The sequence below is a fragment of the Nuphar pumila genome, chromosome 7 (assembly GCF_984573655.1).
Source record: "Nuphar pumila chromosome 7, dmNupPumi1.hap1.1, whole genome shotgun sequence".
Taxonomy (NCBI): Eukaryota; Viridiplantae; Streptophyta; class Magnoliopsida; order Nymphaeales; family Nymphaeaceae; genus Nuphar; species Nuphar pumila.
Window position 1 is genome coordinate 60,180,860 of NC_143255.1, and position 19,979 is coordinate 60,200,838.

General features: G+C 38.1%; 1 protein-coding gene across 2 annotated transcripts in view; it reads left to right on the forward strand.

Annotated features, from left to right (window-relative positions):
* The first annotated feature begins 533 nt into the window (after positions 1-533).
* The window catches only part of LOC149832353 (helicase-like transcription factor CHR28), a 77,767-nt gene continuing 58,321 nt past the window's right edge, over positions 534-19,979 (forward strand). The window contains exons 1-8 of one of the 2 annotated variants that reach the window (XM_090014470.1): positions 534-750; positions 6,346-6,531; positions 6,618-6,817; positions 6,938-7,084; positions 7,213-7,910; positions 9,335-9,406; positions 9,496-9,573; positions 9,660-10,560. In XM_090014470.1, the coding sequence (XP_089870596.1) occupies positions 6,712-6,817; positions 6,938-7,084; positions 7,213-7,910; positions 9,335-9,406; positions 9,496-9,573; positions 9,660-10,560 (2,002 nt within the window). In that variant the 5' untranslated portion in view covers positions 534-750; positions 6,346-6,531; positions 6,618-6,711. The remainder of the gene's footprint in view (positions 751-6,345; positions 6,532-6,617; positions 6,818-6,937; positions 7,085-7,212; positions 7,911-9,334; positions 9,407-9,495; positions 9,574-9,659; positions 10,561-19,979) is intronic. The other variant, XM_090014469.1, reaches the window with a different exon arrangement.

Below are 19,979 nucleotides of genomic sequence, written 5' to 3' on the forward strand. Positions count from 1 at the left end.
GTGGATGCAAACACTACTAGACAAAGGCACCATGTAACTGTACTGGACAGGGTCAGAACATAGTGTATCCAGCATTGTCCAGGAAACAAACGCCTCCATTGTCAGAAAAACTCAACACTAATAAAAAATTTCAGGAAAAGTGCTGTGCGACATAAGGTGGGTCTGTGTCAGCAAACTACCCGATAAATTTTTCGTCGGGGGAAGGATAGGAAAACTATGCAAAAAACGTAAAATTTTGTTCCGTTCGGGAGCGAGAGGAAATATTCTGTCCTTCCCATTTGGTACCATGACGAGACATCCAAACGTAACCTAAGAAAGAAAAAACGAGACTCCGCGATCCATCGCAGAGTTCAGGTGGGAATCGGGCAAGAAAGGATGAGAAGAGCGCCGGTTCGATATAGACTCGGGAATATCCGAGTCTCAAACCGGGAACAATCCGTTTCTGGCTTCTCGCGTACGTTTTCCTGGTGAACTCACGTCGGCACGTCTCGAAAGCTGCCCACCTATTTAAAGGGTTTGAGAGGCGACGAGACGTAGGTCCGCAGGCCGTAGCCTTCTCATGCTCCTTCCCCCTCCTCTTTCAGAGCTGTGTTTATTTTTGTCGGTTTGCGTTTTTTTTTTCTTGCTTCCTTAATTCTCCTTTCTGCAATCTCATCGAGAGAAGGATTTGAGGCGAATGCTTGAAGGAGCGATCGTCCCGCCTTCTCATCCCGACGAGAAGATCTGGATCCATGTTTCGGTTATCTTCCTGTGAGTTTGTTTCTGTTCCCCTCCGAGAATCCCTCTTTTCTTCGATGTTTCTGTTTACTGATTGTTAATACGTGATTTTTTATACGGATTTTAGTTTTTTTGAGTGAATTAGTTGTGCCTTTTTGTTGCTTGGTTCTTGAATTTGTCAGTGGAAATTGGATAATGTTTTGTCTGTTTTTTTTCTTATCGTGGAATTTGAGTGCTAGGGTTGTCGTCCGTATTGATGGTAATATGGCGGGAGGCCACGAGGAATCTTCTTGTGAAAGAACGGATGTTTCGAGATGTTTTCTTTTTGTTTTTCTTCATTTGCTGAATTGATCCTAGTGCATGTCCAAGCCGTATGCTGGTCTAGAGAGAAGAAAGAATGGAAGTGATCGTGTTTCTTGGACGGTTTAAGTGGGTTCGTTGGCGGGGACAATCGAGTGATTGTATCAGTTCACAGGGAAGAAGCGGGAACCAATATGGTTCACCGATTCAAGTTGGTTACGACCCCACCTGTTGAATATCTGCATCGTAAACAGACATTTGGAGATACTTAGATACTCTTGAGTTTCTATATCAAACGAACGAACCCCTTGGATTTTTTTTTAAATTCTTTGATTTGGTCTGATTGCACAGTGAACAATTGATCTGGACATTTTTTTTTCATTCTTCCACACGTTGAAAATAAGCTAAATTTATGTGAAGGCAACACAGATGTTCATTGTTTCTGGCATACGTTTGGTTCCTGATACTTGTCCTACCAGTCAGTTTTTTCTTCATAAAACAAAGTTAACACCTACGTGCAGACATTCATCTATGGTTCAGTTTCATGAATCCTGTGCTCTCTCTCTCTCTCCAGACTTTTTTTTTTGGATTTTTTAATGCAATATGGCTTTATGATGCTTCACAAATTTTTGCTACTTAATTTTTCCTGATTATTTAGGCAATATTTAGGGCAGAGTTGACAGTCGGGGAAGCCAGAGCGGGAAGTGAGGCACTTCAACAAAGTGAGGCACTCCGCCCGTGTATAACTGTTTAGTTATCCACTGCCGGTCCCAAGCCCGGATAAAGGAGGAGGGTTGCGGTAGGCCTGTGACAGCCAGCATAAAAACTTAGTCATACCCTATGAATATGAACCAATATGAGAATTTCGTTGGGGCGTTCCCTACTGAGCGACGCGCTGTACTCTATAGGCCCGAAGGCAGTGATAAATGGGCAAGGGTTGCTAGGTCATCGCCCGGAAGCGACGCGTCACACCGGCGCCCGGGTGTGGTGTCAAATAGGCAAGGGTTCCCTCACTTTGTTGGACGGGTGGGGGTCAAAAAGTTAGTCCAAGACCATAAAATTAGGTTAGCCACTTGGAACATAAGATCTTTAACTGGTAAGTTGGTAGAGTTAGTAGATGTTATGTGTAGGAGAAAGATTGATATTTTATGTTTACAAGAGACCAAATGGGTAGGTGAGAAAGCAATAGTGATAGAACTTTGGGGATATAAGATTTGGTATACAGGAATAAATAGGAATAGGAATAGGAATGGAGTAGGGATTGTTATGAGTCGTGAGTTTATAGATAATGTAGTTGAGGTCCGTAGGAAGGGTGATATGATTTTACTTATTAAATTAGTATTAAGTTCGGAGATTATTAATATTATTAGTGTTTATGCACCTCAAGTAGGTTTAGATGATTCCATTAAGCGTCAATTTTTGAAAGATTTAGATGGAGTAGTACAAGGGATATCTTATGGAGAAAGGCTTTGCATCAACGGTGACCTTAATGGGCACGTAGGCAATAGTAGGGATGGATTTGAGAGTATCCATGGAGGCTATGGTATAGGAGAAAGAAACGAAAGTGGAGAAAGGATTTTAGATTTTGGTTTGTCCTATGATATGATCTTAGCAAACACTTGGTTTAGGAAGAGGGAGTCTCACCTAGTAACATTTAAAAGTGGGGTTGATACGAGTCAGATAGATTTTTTCCTACTTAGAAAGAGAGATAGGGGTTGTTGCATCGATTGTAAGGTTATACCGGGAGAAAGTGTAGCTACACAACATAGAGTCTTAATTTTAGATCTTAGAATTAGACAATACCACAAAAGGGATAGACATAGGATAAATCCTAGAATTAAGTGGTGGGCACTGAAAGGAGCTAAACAATGAATGTTTGTAGAGAAGGTAGTTAAGGAAGCTGATTGGTGTCTCGAGGAGGATTCAGAATCAATGTGGAATAAGATAGCGGGTGGCATGAGAAAGGTGGCTAAGGAGGTATTGGGTGAGTTTAAAGGCGGTGCACCGCTAGGTAAGGATACATTGTGGTGGAATGAGGATGTCAAATTAGCTATTAAGGTTAAAAGAGAGTGTTATAGAAATCTAAGTAAGAGTCGTGATAATGAGAATTTGAAGAAGTATATGATAGCAAAGAAGGAAGCTAAAAAAGTAGTTCGGAACGCGAGGGATAAGGTATATAAGGAGGTTTATGACAAGTTGGATACCAAAGAGGGCGAAAATGATATTTATAGGCTTGCAAAGATGAGAGATAGGAAATCGACAGATCTGGGTACGGTTAGATGTATCAAAGATGAAACACAAAGGGTTTTAGTCAAAGATGAGGAGATTAAGGAGAGATGGAAAAATTATTTTGATAAACTATTTAATGAAAGTCATGCTCAAGATCTTGGAGACTTGTCCATTCCTTTTCATGATATGAATCGTGACTTCATGCGTAAGATTCAAAAGAAAGAAATTGCAGAGGCTTTGATGAAAATGAAATCAAGAAGGGCAGTTGGCCCAGATGGTATACCTATCGAGGCTTGGAAATGCTTGGGAGAGAAAGGTTTAGAATGGTTGATAAATCTTTTTAACAAGATTTGACGGACAAATAAGATGCCTAATGAGTGGAGGAAGAGTACTTTAGTGCCTCTATATAAGAATAAGGGTGATATACAGGATTGCACAAACTATCGTGGTATAAAACTCATGAGTCATACTATGAAACTTTTGGGAGAGGGTGATTGAGTCTAGGTTGAGGAAGATTGTCATGATATCGGAGAATCAATTTAGTTTTATGCCTGGAAGATCAACTATGGAAGCTATACATCTTCTTAGACAACTTATTGAGAGAAATAGAGAGAGGAACAAAGATTTGCATATGGTTTTTATTGATTTGGAGAAGGCATACGATAGAGTACCTAGGGACGTTCTCTGGTGGACAATGATGAAGAAAGGTGTTTCTCTCAAGTACATTAGTATAATTAAGGATATGTATGAAGGAGTAGTAACCAATGTCCGCACTTGTGGAGGGGTGACAACCAATTTTCCTATAACGGTTGGGTTACATCAAGGATCTGCTTTAAGCCCTTTCCTATTTGCTATAGTGATGGATGAGCTTACGAGATCAATTCAAGAAAATGTCCCGTGGTGCATGTTGTTTGCTGATGATATTGTTTTGATTGATGAGTCTAGAGCTGGGGTTAATGCTAAGTTAGAATTATGGAGACAAACATTGGAAGCAAGAAGTTTTAAGTTGAGTAAGAGTAAGACAGAATACATGGAATGTCGGTTTAGTAAGCAACGAAGTAGTGATGGGAGTGTAGTGAAGCTTGGTGAGCAAGAAATACCGGTGGATGATTGTTTCAAATATTTGGGATCTATCATTTAAAAGTATGGAGAAATTGATGTAGATGTAAATCATAGGATAAAGGTTGGGTGGATGAAATGAAAAAGTGCAATTGGAGTATTGTGCGATCGTAAAATGCCATTGCGGTTGAAGGGAAAGTTTTATAGGACGACTATTAGGCCCGCTTTACTATATGGTACGGAATGTTGGGCTGCCAATAGACATCATATTAAAAAAATGAGTGTAGCTGAGATGCGTATGCTGAGATGGATGTGTGGAAACACAATAAAAGATAAGATTCGGAACGAGGAGATACGTAAGGAGGTAGTCGTTGCACCCATTGAAAACAAGATGAGAGAGAATCGTTTACGGTGGTTTGGACATATTCGGCGAAGGCCTAATGATGCTCCAGTTAGAAGGATGGAGAAATGGGAAAATATATTAGTTAAAGGAGGTTGGGGTAGACCTAGGAAGACATGGATGGAGGTGATAGGAAAGGATATGAATGCTTTGAACCTCACCGAGAACATGGCATTGGATAGAAATGATTCATGTGGAAGACCCAAAATGATTTTCTTTTTTGGTTCATATCGCCGACCCCAATTGTTTTGGGATGAAGGCGTAGTTGTTGTTGTTGTAGGAAGTGCGGGACGACTTAGAAGCAAACCAGGAATCATCTCGGAAGTGACCTAGGAAGCGAAAAAGAGAAAAAAGTAAGAAAAATAAAAATAAATCTAAGCACAAAAAAAATGAAAAAAATAAGTGGAAGCGAGCTTCCCCTAAATTGGGAAGTGCGCTTCCCATTTTTTTTTGGCGCTTCCCCGCATGTTTCAAAAGTGCCATGTTTCGCACTTCCAAAACGGGGAAGCGCACTTCCCCATATGGTATGGTGCTTCCGGTAACCCTGGTTTAGGGGTAAGGATTGTGATGTTTGAGGTCAAAAAATTGTATAATAAGTTGGACATATATATGGATGAGGATTGGGTGGAGGTGGGCCCCTATGTTGCAATCAGAAGTAGGGAATGGATTTTGTGGGGATAAGTTTGATTCGAAATTTGGTTGGAAACAAATTATAGTACGAGGACATATATTCACAGTTTGGGATTGTTTTGCTTGCTTCATTTTTTTGGCCCTTACCATCTATTCTAGATTGGCTGCCTGTGGCTTCCAACTCTGCTACTTATGTCTGCCAACGTAGGAGCTAGGGGATAAAGAACCAGAATTTATTTCTGTATCTGTGCATGTCTTTGTCGGGTGATGGGGCACTTGTGTAACTAATATGCTGAGCCCAGCATAAGCCTAAGTTGCCCAAGCTCTCTCCTATCAAGCTTGAGCTCAATTTTGTGGTCAAGCTTGGTTTGGTCTTATCTTGCAAAAAAAGGAAAAAAATCATGATTTTTTAATGTGAAAGTAGGAAACATGGCATTTGAACCCAGGACCTCTCAACTGGAACTGCAGTACAATATTGCTGAACAAGTGACCTTTTTTTATATATACAAATTTTAAAAGAACCTTTCTATGAGCCCATGTAATCTCAGGCTACCTCTCCTGAAAAAACCATGCTCAGCCTCAACCAGTTGATTTAAATTATGAAGAAAGGCAAAAATTTCAATACATGAAATAAACACCAAAACAAACTTATCATGATAAAATAGAGAGGTTCCTAACTATAGTTTTTTTAAAACTTCAAGGCACCTAGTCTTTTTGAGCTTGAGTTACAAAAGTTGGCTTTTGTTTTGGCCTTCTCTCAGTGCCGTTTTCTATTTCCTTTTTCCATCTGAATTCTGAAACTTACGAAGATGTTTGCAGGGTTTTCCTTGAAAAACTTTTTTTTAAAAATTATTTTGAGAAAATACCTTGCGAGTAGCATCGTGAGCTATTATATTTGCCACTATTGTTTAATACAAGACTACAAGTACAATACAGCTGTTGGAGATTGTGGAATCTGTATTATTACATTTTACATTTAACCTTATCATTCCCTTCATCTCACATTGCAGGTTCTCAAGGAAGTGGGCATGTAGCCAACCTAGATGCCAATCTATATAGTCCCTCTTTCAAAGGTTCTTCACATAGCTTTCCAAAATATATTTTATTTGATCAAATGTATATTTTGCACAGTTTTAGGAATCTTGGCAGCACTGGCAAATTATACAACTCAAGCATGCTCGTGCTGCGTGATCTGGGTGAGTTGATGTTTTACTGCCAGATTTTTGTATTATATCATCTACAGATGATTGAAATATCTGATTAATATTCTGATTTCTAGCAGTTTTAATAATCACCATTTGCAGAAAGGTAAATCAAATTGGAGCAGTCCTCATCATAGATTTCTTAAGAAAGAATCCAGCCAGCTTTCGACTTCCATGGATGTTGTGGATCTTACTTTGTCTGATAGTGAGGATGAAGCAGTTGGTCAAACAGATCGAAGAAAGCTTCCTGCATGGTCATCGACCACTGTCCCTAAGTCAAGTATGAGCATCTGTTCCTTTTTTTTCCTTTATTTTTTGTTTGGCAGGAGAATTGCAAGAATATAATGTAAAAGCATACGCATGTTGTCATGCACTAAACTTTGTTTCTTCGACCATGCAGTTTCTACTGCATTGCCTCGAAGGCCTGCTGTTGGTGGGACATCCCATTGGGAACCAAGGTCTGCTAGCATTAGCAGAAGTGCTCATGAGGTTGATGAAGCAGGATTGCCATCTCAGAGTGTTATTGCACCGGTTAACAGTAATGAAGGTCTGCACCAGTGTGATGATGTTTGTTTGCGGGTATCTGGGGATAACTAGTAACCAAATATCTTCTATCGCTAAGAATGACAGTGGAAATCCAATGAATTGTAATAAGGTGGTCAATATTCTGTGCAGGTATAGATGAAGTGGATGAAATGTTGTATATGGGAGAAAATCGAGCTTCTGGAAGAAGTGGTGGTATCCCTTTTTCTGAAACCGCCTTTGATCGTAGACGCCTACCCCTATCTCTCATGCATGGGAAGCCTATTTCTGGTGCATCTGGACCTCTAGAAAATGGTAGGAACAAGCGTATGACAAGTGAGTTAGATTTAGGACATCAGAGTAAACCCATGAGTGTTCCACAACTAAGGGATGGTGGAGCCCAGCTTGAACTCTATTTTGAGCTTGATCCTACAGGCAGGGTCAAGGTGCAGAATGTTCCGTCAGGACTCAGGTCTCATGGAAATACTGTGCATGGAGCTGCTGAAATTCAAACATCTAAACCTGCTGCATCAACAGATGGCCATAATTATTCCTACAGGAGTGGTCATAGCCAGTTTGTTAATCTTAATGACCAGTCTTTTCACCCTGTAGGTGGTAAAGAAGCAGTTCAAAAGGCTCCTTTTGCAGACTACATACAAGGGAACAATGATGAAGTGTTGATCTATGAAAATGTCAATAGTCGTAGGCAACTGCCTGATACTTTATCAAATGGAAAACATGCTGGCACTTTGCTTTCAGCTGGTTACGGTGAGACTACTCATCATCATGTCATTAGTGAAGAAAAGGCAAACGAAACTGATGAGAGGCTAATTTTTCGAGCTGCATTGGAGGTAATATTAGGAAATCTTTCCTTTACTCTATCGTAGATAACAAAGACACTAATTCACCCTCTTCCTGTTTTAATTCATGAACTTGTTGCATTCGCTCATTTCATGGACTTAACTTCACTAGTACAGGATGCCATGCCCTCCTTTGATTACATGAACTGAACAAGTTTACAGTTGATTGGTTTTTTCTTATATTTTTTATTTTTATTCTATAAGATCATTATGGCAGTTGCATATAGTGGATTTATTTGTTGAAGTTTATGGAGATAACTTATGATTGGTGCTGCAGATTTAACTTTCAAATGCACATTTTGTATGGCAGTTCCTGATGTAGCTGTATGGTTTTAACAAAATGGAACATTCCTTTTGGAGATGAATGCAAATCATATCAACCTTCAGTTTCCAAATCTTTTTCTATGTGGGCTTGGTCAGGAAGAAGCTGCAAATCTCCTTTTGGTAGTAGAAAATTTACAGGCCAAATTCTTGTTGATTGGCTTGAAACTATGGATGAAAATGGGTTAGATATGGGTCAGGTGAGGCTTGACCAGACAATGTATTCACTTTTGAATTGTGGGTTTGGATCAGGATTTAGGTCTGTCTCAGGTCTCGTGCTGAACCTCCTGATCCATTTAGAGTCTGTGTTTCTGTGAAAATGGATCTGCCTTGCCTGATTCTGGCATGGATCTGAATAGACAACCATATTTACTTTGGATCTGACCCAGGTTCAGATACATAATAACATGGGATCTGTGTCAGACCCAGGCTGGAGCTCTAACCCATTTGCACACCTACTTGAAACCATCAGGCTCTTTATCCTTTACACAACCATGTATGGATTGTAAGTTAAACTCCCCAAATTACAGGCTGATCTGGATAATTTTTTTGGTCACTTATGCTAGACTAGGTGCTTCCGTAAGAAAGTCTCCGTTGCTAATCGAGGCTGAGAGACATATGAGGACCCTTCTACTGTAAATCCAGATTTAGATTCTGTATGAGTAGTTTAACCTTCTTTTGGTAGAAGACTTGCTCATTGCCTCCCACTTTGTGGTGGGTTTTGAGAAAGCTAACAGAATGCACCAAGATGGCACTTCAACATCTTGTTAGACCTCTAGAAGATGCTTATACACACACACACACACACACACACTGCAAGAAACAAAAAGACATGCGTGCACACATACATATATACACATTACACATGTATGCGTGTTGTCAGTATCGTATCGTATTGATACGGCGTATCGCAGTATCGCTGAATCTTTAATACAACAACAACAACAACAACTACGCCTTCATCCCAAAACAATTGGGGTCGGCGATATGAACCAACAAAGAAAATTATTATGGGTCTTCCACATGAATCCTCCTGTCTAGTGCTTTAGTGCATAGAAAAAAATTGGCAGCTTATCGGTAACATTTCTCTGCAGGGTCTTGCTCAACCAAAACACGAAGCCAGCTTACCTGACGGCCTTTTAACTGTTCCTCTTCTAAGACACCAGGTCTGTATGCTTTTCTTAATAAGAGCTAACCAGTGCCTTGGTTGATGGTTCTTTTGAGAAATTAATTCTGCATAAATTTCCTTTTACAGAAGATTGCTTTGGCATGGATGGTCCATCAGGAAACTCGTAGTTTCCATTGCTCAGGGGGAATTCTTGCAGATGATCAGGTTATTTATTTTGCACATTCTACATGATTCTGACTGCTGATCTCTATCTTCCACTCTGTTAGCTAACTTAGCTTGTTATCGTACAGGGACTTGGTAAGACGGTATCAACTATTGCCCTTATACTGATGCAGAGGAGTCAGCATTCTAAGTTTATCTCGGATTCAATCGAACAAGTCAAAAGGGAGGCGTTGAATTTAGATGAAGATGTTGACAGTGCTGCTGAGGTTGCCAGAAATGAGCAGCACAAAGATTCTGAGAATCAAAATCAGGCAGCAGATAACACTGGGATGGCTTCCATCCAGAAAGGAAGGCCAGCTGCTGGTACTTTGGTGGTATGCCCTGCAAGTGTTCTTCGCCAGTGGGCCCAGGAACTGAGTGACAAAGTTGCAGATGATGCTAAACTTTTGTTCCTAGTATATTATGGAACCAATCGTACAAAAGACCCTTTTGAGCTTTCCAAGTATGATGTGATCCTTACAACATACTCTATTGTAAGTATGGAAGTTCCAAAGCAGCCTCTGTTTGATGATGATGATGGGGATCAAAGAACCCAAGAAAAATATGGGTTGTCTTCAGACTTCACTAACAGCAAAAAATCAAAAAAAACTGAACATAAAAGTAACAAAATAAAAAAGAGCAAGAAATGCCTTGATGGTTCTTCAGTTGATCATGAGATTAGTCCACTTGCAAGGGTACGGTGGTTCAGAGTGGTGCTAGATGAAGCTCAAACTGTAAAAAACTATAAAACACAGGTTGCAAGAGCCTGTTGTGGTCTTCGAGCTAAGAGAAGGTGGTGCTTATCTGGAACACCTATACAAAATTCAATTGATGACCTCTACAGTTACTTTAGATTCCTAAAATATGATCCATATTCTGTCTACAATTCTTTTTGTTCTGCAATAAAGCTTCCAATATCTAGAAATGCTAGCAATGGATATAAGAAGCTTCAAGCTGTATTGAGGACGATAATGCTGCGCCGAACAAAAGGTACTTTTTTGAAGAGACATTTGGTGTACATTTTACAAATATTTGACTTAAGCTTGCCTTCCATCTTCGTGATGTTATATTTGTTTGCTTTTTGATTGTTTTTTCTTAATGTTTATTGCTGTTCACGGTTAATACTGAAGTATGCAGAGGTTTTTTTTATTCAGCAAGCGTAAACTATCAAGGGTTCTGATCTGCAGTCTGGTGCCTGACCAACCAGAATCGAGGTTATTGGGTTTGGGAAAGGAAAACATGATTGAGATAAAAAAAGGATCTGAGTTCAAGAGTAACAATTCAAAGTTTCAGCCTCAGATGAGATCCGGACTTGGTTGGCCATTATTAATGAAAGAATATTATGGACAGAACATGCATGACCATACAAAAATGGTAGGGGCCTTAGGGTTGGGTTGGGTTAGGTCAACCCAGAATATACATTAAAATGTGGTAAATATTGAATTTCGGATTACAAAAAGCAATCTGGTTGGGTGTGTACTTACCCTTCTCTTGCCTAACAATGAGTAAAATGAAATTAGAAGTTAACTACCGATATAGTTGTGGAACAGGGTTGGCATAACCCAACTCTGATCTGATCTGTTAATAGCTCTGTCTAGTGGGCAGCTGTATATATATCATATGCCTGCATGAATTATAATACCATAATTTGCAGATATTGCTTTGTAATTTAATTACTCTGATGAGAAACTGTAGCCGTATTTGTTGCTGTGCGCTTAAGAAGTTTGTTAATTCAATTCCATGGACAAATCAAATAAGCTTACTTGTCTAAAGTATCCAGAAGTACTGATCAGTTCATAAATGTGCTTTTTAGCACTTACAGTATACAGGATGGAAAATTTTTGGTCATGACATGTCATGCATACATATCATATGACCTCATGGATTCTAATGCTAGATGAATGGCGACGGGATTTTTGTTCTGTTTTTTTTCCCTGTTTCCCTATGTTTTCCTCTGAGAGGAACCAGAGCTGTATTTTTTGATGTAAGTTTAAGAAGTTTCTTTCAATTTTGTGGAAACAAATCGTATCAAACTTGTGTGGATGCTTTCACTTGCAAATTTTTGAGCAGTGCTGATCAGCCCAAAGTGGGATATTAGAGCACTTATGGGATATCAGTATATAGCTGCTCAATTGTTGAGCACTATTTTTGAGCATGACACCTTATGCAGTTACTGGCTTAATGCGGTGATAACATTTAATTTATCATAGCGGCTTGTTAAAACAGTTGTCAAAATGAGAATTATCACCTATACACCATGAGGGTTCCTTCAATTGTCCTATGTCACAGGGACTCTCCAACTAGGTGCCACACCCGCGTCACACCCGCACTCGATGTGGTCAACCTGACCCTGAGTGCAGTCAACACACCCAGGGAGTCGTTTCCTAACCCTCTTTTTTTTTTAAATTGGACCAAAATGGACTTGGTCAAAGTCAACTGAGTCCATTTTGGACAAAGATAACCCTGGGTGCAGGTTGACCACACCTAGTGTAGCAAAACATGAATTTTGCCGCACCTGCACCCGTACCCGCGTCACGTCGAAGTGGATGTGGCGGTCTCTTTGGCGAGTCCGTGTGACATAGTATTAAGTATATAACATATATGCCAAAATAGACACAAATATTTCTCCAAATGGTGTAAATATGATTACTGCCTCAAGACTTGAGGTCAGTTAAAATACAAGTAATTGGAATGCTAAATTATAAGGAAAGATGTTATTTCTATTAACTTGTAAGCCTTTGATGAATTAATTAGATAGTTCTCTAACTTTCAGAAGAACATCAAAATGTATGTACTGAGTCCATATACAAGAGCCAGAAGGTAAAGGATAAAAGATGCTGTTAACAAATAATTAAAGGAAAAAAAGCTAAAAATACATAAATTCCCCTGCAAAGTTGCAACACAAGGAAAGATTCAAGCAAACACTATATCACTTTGTCGTAGTTCAGGTAGTGACAGCTTGGGAGGTGCTAAAAGTAAAGAGATATCATAAAGAGGTGTCAACAGACACAAACACACAGATACATCACAGACAGATTTCATAAGATGTATACATATATGCACACACATATCTATGTTTCATATTTGGTCTTGATGCCATTACATAATGTCACCTAGGTTATTTTTTTCTTTTCTGCTTCTCTTCACTTACAGGGCATGGCTTGTTTAGTAGAAATCAGCTTTTGAATTGTCTGACCATAACGGGTAAGCAGGTTTTTCAAGGGCTTCAAAAACATCAGCCTACAATTTACCAGATTTTCACTATTCAAAATGTCATGTTTCTTGGTCCAACAATCACATTCCAATGTGAAATTCCTAGCAAAAATCCAGGCTGAATCTGTGAGGTTGGATCGAGCCAATAAAACTTGCAACTATGATTTCCAGATACGGCATTTCATAATGGTGCCGTTACCAAATATGCATACATTTATACATGTTGTGTGTATATATATATATATTTTTATACAAAAAATTATATCACTACATCAGAAAAACAGAATCCATCCAAGGACTAATCCTTAGCAAATAAACCATGCGGACATCTATGTGGTCAGATTCAGTTGATCCAACTTGCATCTATGATTTCCAGCTTCCATACCTTCATTAATATCAAATATTTACCCTTTCTATATATATATATATACATATACATGGTGGTCTTCAATGAGTGCCCTTGGAACACTCAAAAGAAGTGTCTAAAAGACACTTTAAGCAAAGCCCTTAAAAAAGGGTAAAATAGGAACAACACACACATAAATAAATAATTTTATTTATGTAAAAAGATGCTTGAAAAGCATTCCAAGAAGTATGTAAACAAGAGGGGCTGCACCCCTATTTATACAAAAGCAAGAGGGAGAGCTCATCCTTTCTAGTCATTGGACTAGTCCAACGGCTAGAAATCTAGCCGTTGGACTAGTTCCAACGGCTAGACTATTTGGTCAAGTTCCAACCGGAACTTGACCAAATTACATTATCTAGTTCTATGTGAACTAAATAATGTTTATTACATAAAAATAAAATAAAAATAAAAAATATATATATAATATAATAATAATATATTATATTATGTATTATGTTACATATTTTAACACTCCCTTTCAAACTTACGGTATAATGAGCGAAAGTTTGTCTAAGAGAAAGTGAAATATGGGAGTTGCAAGAGGTTTGGTGAAGAAATTTGCTAATTGGTATTCTGATGTAACATATGGCAGACTATGTCACACAGATTCAGCTCCAAGGTCAACGCACCCGCGTTGACACGCACCGACACGGGTGCGACTCAGACTCGGTTAACTCGACCCTGGGTGCGGTCAACGCACCCAGGGTCATTTTGTTTCATTTTTTGGATTTTTTTTTTTAATTTTTTGGGCTACAAAATTTAAAAAAAAATTTCTTGGAGGGGGGGGGGCTATAACCCTCTGCTGGGGGCGCCCCCCCTGACCCCCGCCTGCTGACCGCGCCAGAGGGGACCCCCCCTCCTGTAAGGAAAAAAACCCTGAATTAGGTTTCACAACTCATCACATGTCCCCTAATGGGCACAACTTTGATCGAGTCTGTTATATTATATATATATATATATATATATATATATATATATATATATATATATATATATATATATATATATATATATAGCCGAGTCCCTGTGTCCAAAATTTTTGAAATTGCGCCGCACCCGTGTCGCACCCACACCCGCACCCATGTGACATAGATGGCAGATCAATGGTGCCGTGCAGGAATTCCTCTCGAACATAGTGACAATCCATCTCTATGTGTTTGGTGCGTTCATGAAAAGTCCGATTGCTTGCGATATAGATTGCACTCTTATTGTCACAGAACATGCGCGAGACCTGTGTTGCTTCAGCTCCCATGTCAGCTCACAGTCTTCGGAGCCAAACAACCTCCATTGTGGTAGTTACCATTGGCTCTATATTCGACTTCAGTGGAGGAAAGAGAAACCTTCTGCTGCTTCTTGCACCTCCATGATATGAGAGATTCACCTAAAAACACACAAAAACCAGTGGTTGAGTGCCTATTATTAGGATCATCTCCCTAATCAGCATCAGTATAAACAATTAAATCTAAAGATGATGATGCAGACAAGAAGAGTCCTCGTGAAAGAGAACTCTTTAAATATCTAATAATACGTAAGACTGCTCCCATGTGAACATATGTGGGAGCATGTTGAAATTGACTAGCTGTGTGGACGACATGTGCAATGTCTGGCTGAGTGATAGAAAAGGTAGGAAAGAGCTTCAACAAGTTGTCTAAATGGAGTAGGATATTTAAGTCGTTCTCCATTATCAATTTTCATCTTAACATTAACTACTTCTGGCGTATCTACTTTCTTTTCATCTGAGATGCCAGACCTGCAAACAATGTCAAAAACAAATTTAGATTGAGATATCAAATACCCTCTAGGGGAATAAACAACTTTTATTCCTAGGAAATATCGTAATAGTCCTAGGTCAGACATCTCAAAATGAGTTTTAAGAAGAGTTTTGATATTAACAACTCCTTGTTTGTCACCTCCAGTGATGATCATATCATCCACATAAAGAAGAAGAATGATGATACCTGCATCAGATTGCTTAATAAACAATGCAGTGTCAGTCAAACAAGAATGAAAATCAATATCAGTCATAACATGACTAAACCTGTCATACCAGGCTTTTGGTGCCTGTTTAAGACCATAAAGCGCTTTCTCAAGACGAAGAATTTTACCTTTAGGAAGATTAATACCAGGAGGAGCTTTCATGTACACTTCTTCAACAAGACTCCCATTTAAGAAGGCATTTTTAACGTCCATTTGAAATATAGGCCATTTCTTAATAGAGGCTAAGGCAATTAAAGTTTGAACTATGGTCATTCGAGCCACAGGGGCAAAAGTTTATTCGTAATCAATGACATACTCTTGAGCATAGCCTTTGGCTACAAGTCGTGCCTTATATCTTTCTAGGGTCCCATCACTTTTGTTTGACTTTATAGACCCATCAACAACCTATAGGTTTCTTTCCAAGAGGTAGGTCTTGGATAAACTAAGTATTGACTTTTTCTAAAGCATCTAGCTCTAATTTCATAGCTTCAATCCATTCTGCATGATTTTTGGCTTCAAAATATGAGGAAGGTTCAACATAGGATTGAATTAAAGCAAAAGCTGTCCTATATGAGGGTGAAAAAGATTCATAGGACAAAACTTCCCGAGGGGCCTAGAGATTCTAGAAGTCCTACGAGGAGGAGCTTCAGAAAATCTTTCTAACGCACATGGGGGGCGTTGCTCTCCAATTCTTCGTCTTAAATACTGAAGACTAACATCCCTACTAGTTTGATCTTCAATATCATGTTCATAGGGCTTTGATTATTGTCAAAATTACATTCAAAATCCTCTTCATCGGATTTAGAAGTTAAGTCAATCAAAAAGGAATATTCAGTAATATCCTTGGGTTTTTCACCTTCAAATTTTTTTTCTTTTTCAAGGAAGGTCACATTCCTTGACACATATAACTTATTATTTTGAACATTGTAATATCTGTACCTTTTTTGGTTTTCAGCATATCCTAAAAAGGCACATGGGATTGCACGAGGAAAGAATTTAACATTTTTGTTTGTAAATACAAAACATCTGCAACCAAATACTCTTAGTCTGAAGTAGTCTGGAGCTAAGGTACAAAGTTTTTCAATTGGAGATAAGTTTTCTAAAGAAGAAGATGGCATTCGATTTATGAGATAAGTAGCAGTTAAAGCTGCTTCAGCCCAAAACCCTTTTGGCACTTGGGTTGCTATTAACAATGTCCGAGTGGTCTCCATAATGTGACGATGTTTGCATTCTGCAAGACCATTCTGATGCGGGGTATTTGGGCAAGATCGTTGATGAATAATGCCATATGAATTAAGATAGTTTTTAAACTCTCCAGACATAAATTCTCCCCCTGAATCAGTGCGAAAAATGGAAACATTACTTTGAAATTTGTTTGTGACCATTTTATGAAATGTTTGAAAGTGAGTGAAAACTTAAGATTTATGTTTAAGAAAATAAATCTAAGTATGTCTAGTAAAATCATCTATAAAAATGACATAATATGCAAAACCACCTTTAGAAATTACTGGTGCGGGTCTCCAAACATCCGAATGTATTAACTCAAGTGGTTTTGAGGAGACAAAAGTTCTACTAGAGAAAGGTAATCTTTTCATTTTTTCAAGAATGCAGTCTTTACAAGCAAAATTTTCATATTTACAAAACTTTTCCAAACTTGAAAAATATTGGATTTTAGACATATGAGGATGGCCAAGTCTTTTGTGCCATAAGTCTGTTTCCAATTTCTGAACATTTAAGCAAAAAACATTCTTGGGTAGTTCCAAAAGGTCCATGTAATATAGTCCTCCTTCTCTATAGCCTTCCCTAATCAGCTTCCTTGACTGACAATCCTGTATCCAGCAACCATCAGAAGAGAATGATATATTACATTCATAATCAGAAATTTGAGAAACAAATAGGAGATTCAAATTAAGTTTTGGGATATATCTAACTTCTGGAACACAAAAAGTTTTGGTTTTTTCAAAACACCCAATTCTCTTTATTTCAAGAGATGTTCCATCTGCTGTAAAGACTTTTGAAATACTTGAGTTATTTTTAAGACATTCAGATAAGCATTTATAATGTGGAGTCATATGAAATAAGGCACCAGAATTTAAAAGCCAATGAAAGTTACCTGAACCGGGAACAGATGCAACTGCCGCTCCGGTTGAGACTTCAACGGAAGAAGAGGCCTTTTGAAGAAGAGGCTGAAGAATCTCCATAAGTTGAGCCATAGAAACAGGTGCATCTTGATCTTTTGATTCTTCAACTGATGCAACCTTCTTTTCATCTCTTTTCTTTAATTTTGGACATTGAGGCCTATAGTGCCCCGGTTCATGACAGTGATGACAAATCACTTTTCTTTTATCAAATTCACCATTTTTTCTCCCAAAATGAGGTGGCTTGTAGGTGCGAGTATGATTCCTAGGCCTAGATACAGCTAGGATGAAATCATCATCAACTTTAGAGGAACCTTTCCAGAGACGATTTTCCTCCATTGTTAATTCTTCAATAGTTTCAACAATGGAGGGAATTTTTTTTCCGGTGAAGGAAGGCCGATTTGGTAGTTTCAAATTTCGGCCTTAATCCAGTTATAAACTGGTAAAAGTGTTCAGCATCGAGTTGTTTTTGGCGAAGCTTGATGTCTTCGGCACAATGCCACCTTGGTTCTAAGAGAGAAAGTTCCTTCCAAAGTTCCGACAACCCATTGTAGTATTCACGAATCATTTTATCTTCTTGGGTCATTATTTGAACTATTTCTTGAAGGTTGCACACATGTGCAATATCTTTAAGGGAATACATATTTTTAAGGTATTCCCATGCCTTATCGGCATGATCAAACTTGTCAAGGCTTGAGCACTTCTTAATGTCAACGCTATTGATAAGCCATGACATTATTTTTGCATGAGCCATTCTCCACTCTTTCCATTTTTTCTCATAAGAGGCTAGGGCCTTGATTTTCTCTTCTTCCAATAGAAGAACCTCTTTATCTCCCTCTTTTTTGGTAAGAGGTAGTTTAGGTTCCGAATCAGAACCATCCACAATCCCTCATAGACCTTTTCCCCATATATGGTGCTTCATGATTGAAGCCCATGTTACATAGTTTGTATCACTTAATTTCATGGGAATGGTGGTGACTTTATCATTGTCATCCATCGATTACAAGGGAAGAGAAAGAATAGGGGTAGAAGAGAAGCACAATAAAAGAATGAAAAAGAAAGAAATACAAGATGTAAGCGCTCTTCCAATGAAGTGATAAAGCACTTCTCTTTAAGTGGCGAAACACTTTTGCAAAGGACACGGAAACCGAGGCAGATTTTCTCCAAGATCTAATATTCCCGTACCTCTGATACCATGTAATGAAATGGTGGTCTTCAACGAACGCCCTTGGAACACTCAAAAGAAGTGTCTAAAAGACACTTTAAGCAAAACCCTTAAAAAAGGGTAAAATAGGAACAACACACACATACATAAATAATTTTATTTATATAAAAAGATGCTTGAAAAGCATTACAAGTACGTAAACAAGAAGGGCTGCACCCCTATTTATACAAGAGCAAGAGGGAGAGCTCATAAGGAGCTCTCCCTTTCTAGTCGTTGGACTAGTTCCAACGGCTAGACTATTTGGTCAAGTTCCAACTGGAACTTGACCAAATTACATTATCTAGTTCTATGTGAACTAGATAATGTTTATTACATAAAAATAAAAGGAAAAAAATATATATAATATAATAATAATATATTATATTATTATTATATTATATATTATGTTACATATTTTAACACATGCATGCATAATTCATGCACATATGGATATATACTTGCTACTATATACTGTATGTACAATCTAGTTGAAAATCATGCTGGCGAGTTGTATCCACTCAATTTGACCTCATAGATGTGGTCAACATGGTTTCTTTGCTGGGCATCATGCTTTGGATAATCTTTTCTCTATCTAAAATTAAGTTTTTTTTTGTCATGAAATTTTGGTACGTTATGGGCCATTGATTTTGGAATCCCTTGGAAAACCAACTTACATATTGCAAAAACATAATCCAAAACCTATTTTCAACTAAAGAAACTATATAGATCAGATCTATAAAGGTTAAATCTGCAAAAAAAGTGAAAAAGTGGTGTTTTCCAAGGTTGTAAGTATCGTATCGTAACCCGTATCGGTGATGCCCCGTATCGTAAAAAATCGTAAAGTTTTAATAAAAAGTTTCCAAAAATTTCAAAAAAATCAAGAAAAATAAGGAAAAACTTGAAAAAATTCTAAAAAAATCATAATACATGAAAAAATGATGAATTTCACAAAATACAGCCATAAAATCACATATGAAGCATTTATGTCTCTATGAGCTGCACAAGACATTATCAAACACTGATGAATTGCATAAGATAAAACTCTAATATTACATATCAAAACAATTATGTGCTATGAATGGTATGAATGGCCCGCATAAGACATCAAACATTAAATAATCAAGATAATATGCTAGTATAAATGGCAATCTTACAAGAAAAATGCAAACTATGAAATAATAATCATATTAAATAATGGATCTAAGCTAATAAGTGACAAGATTCATAATTATATTACATGATGCAACATATATCTAAAATATATGCATTACTGTATAATGAGTTTGAAATCATATTTGGCTTGTCAAAGCTGTTTTACAAGTTCGAACGAGTTTTTACGAACTGAACCACAAGCTGCTTGACTTATTTGCCGACCCTAGTCTTGGTCAACCATGTGTCCTCCATTCCTGGATTCAGACTCTCAATTCCCTGTAGTGTGGAGCCTTATTGAATCTATACAAGTCCAACTTTT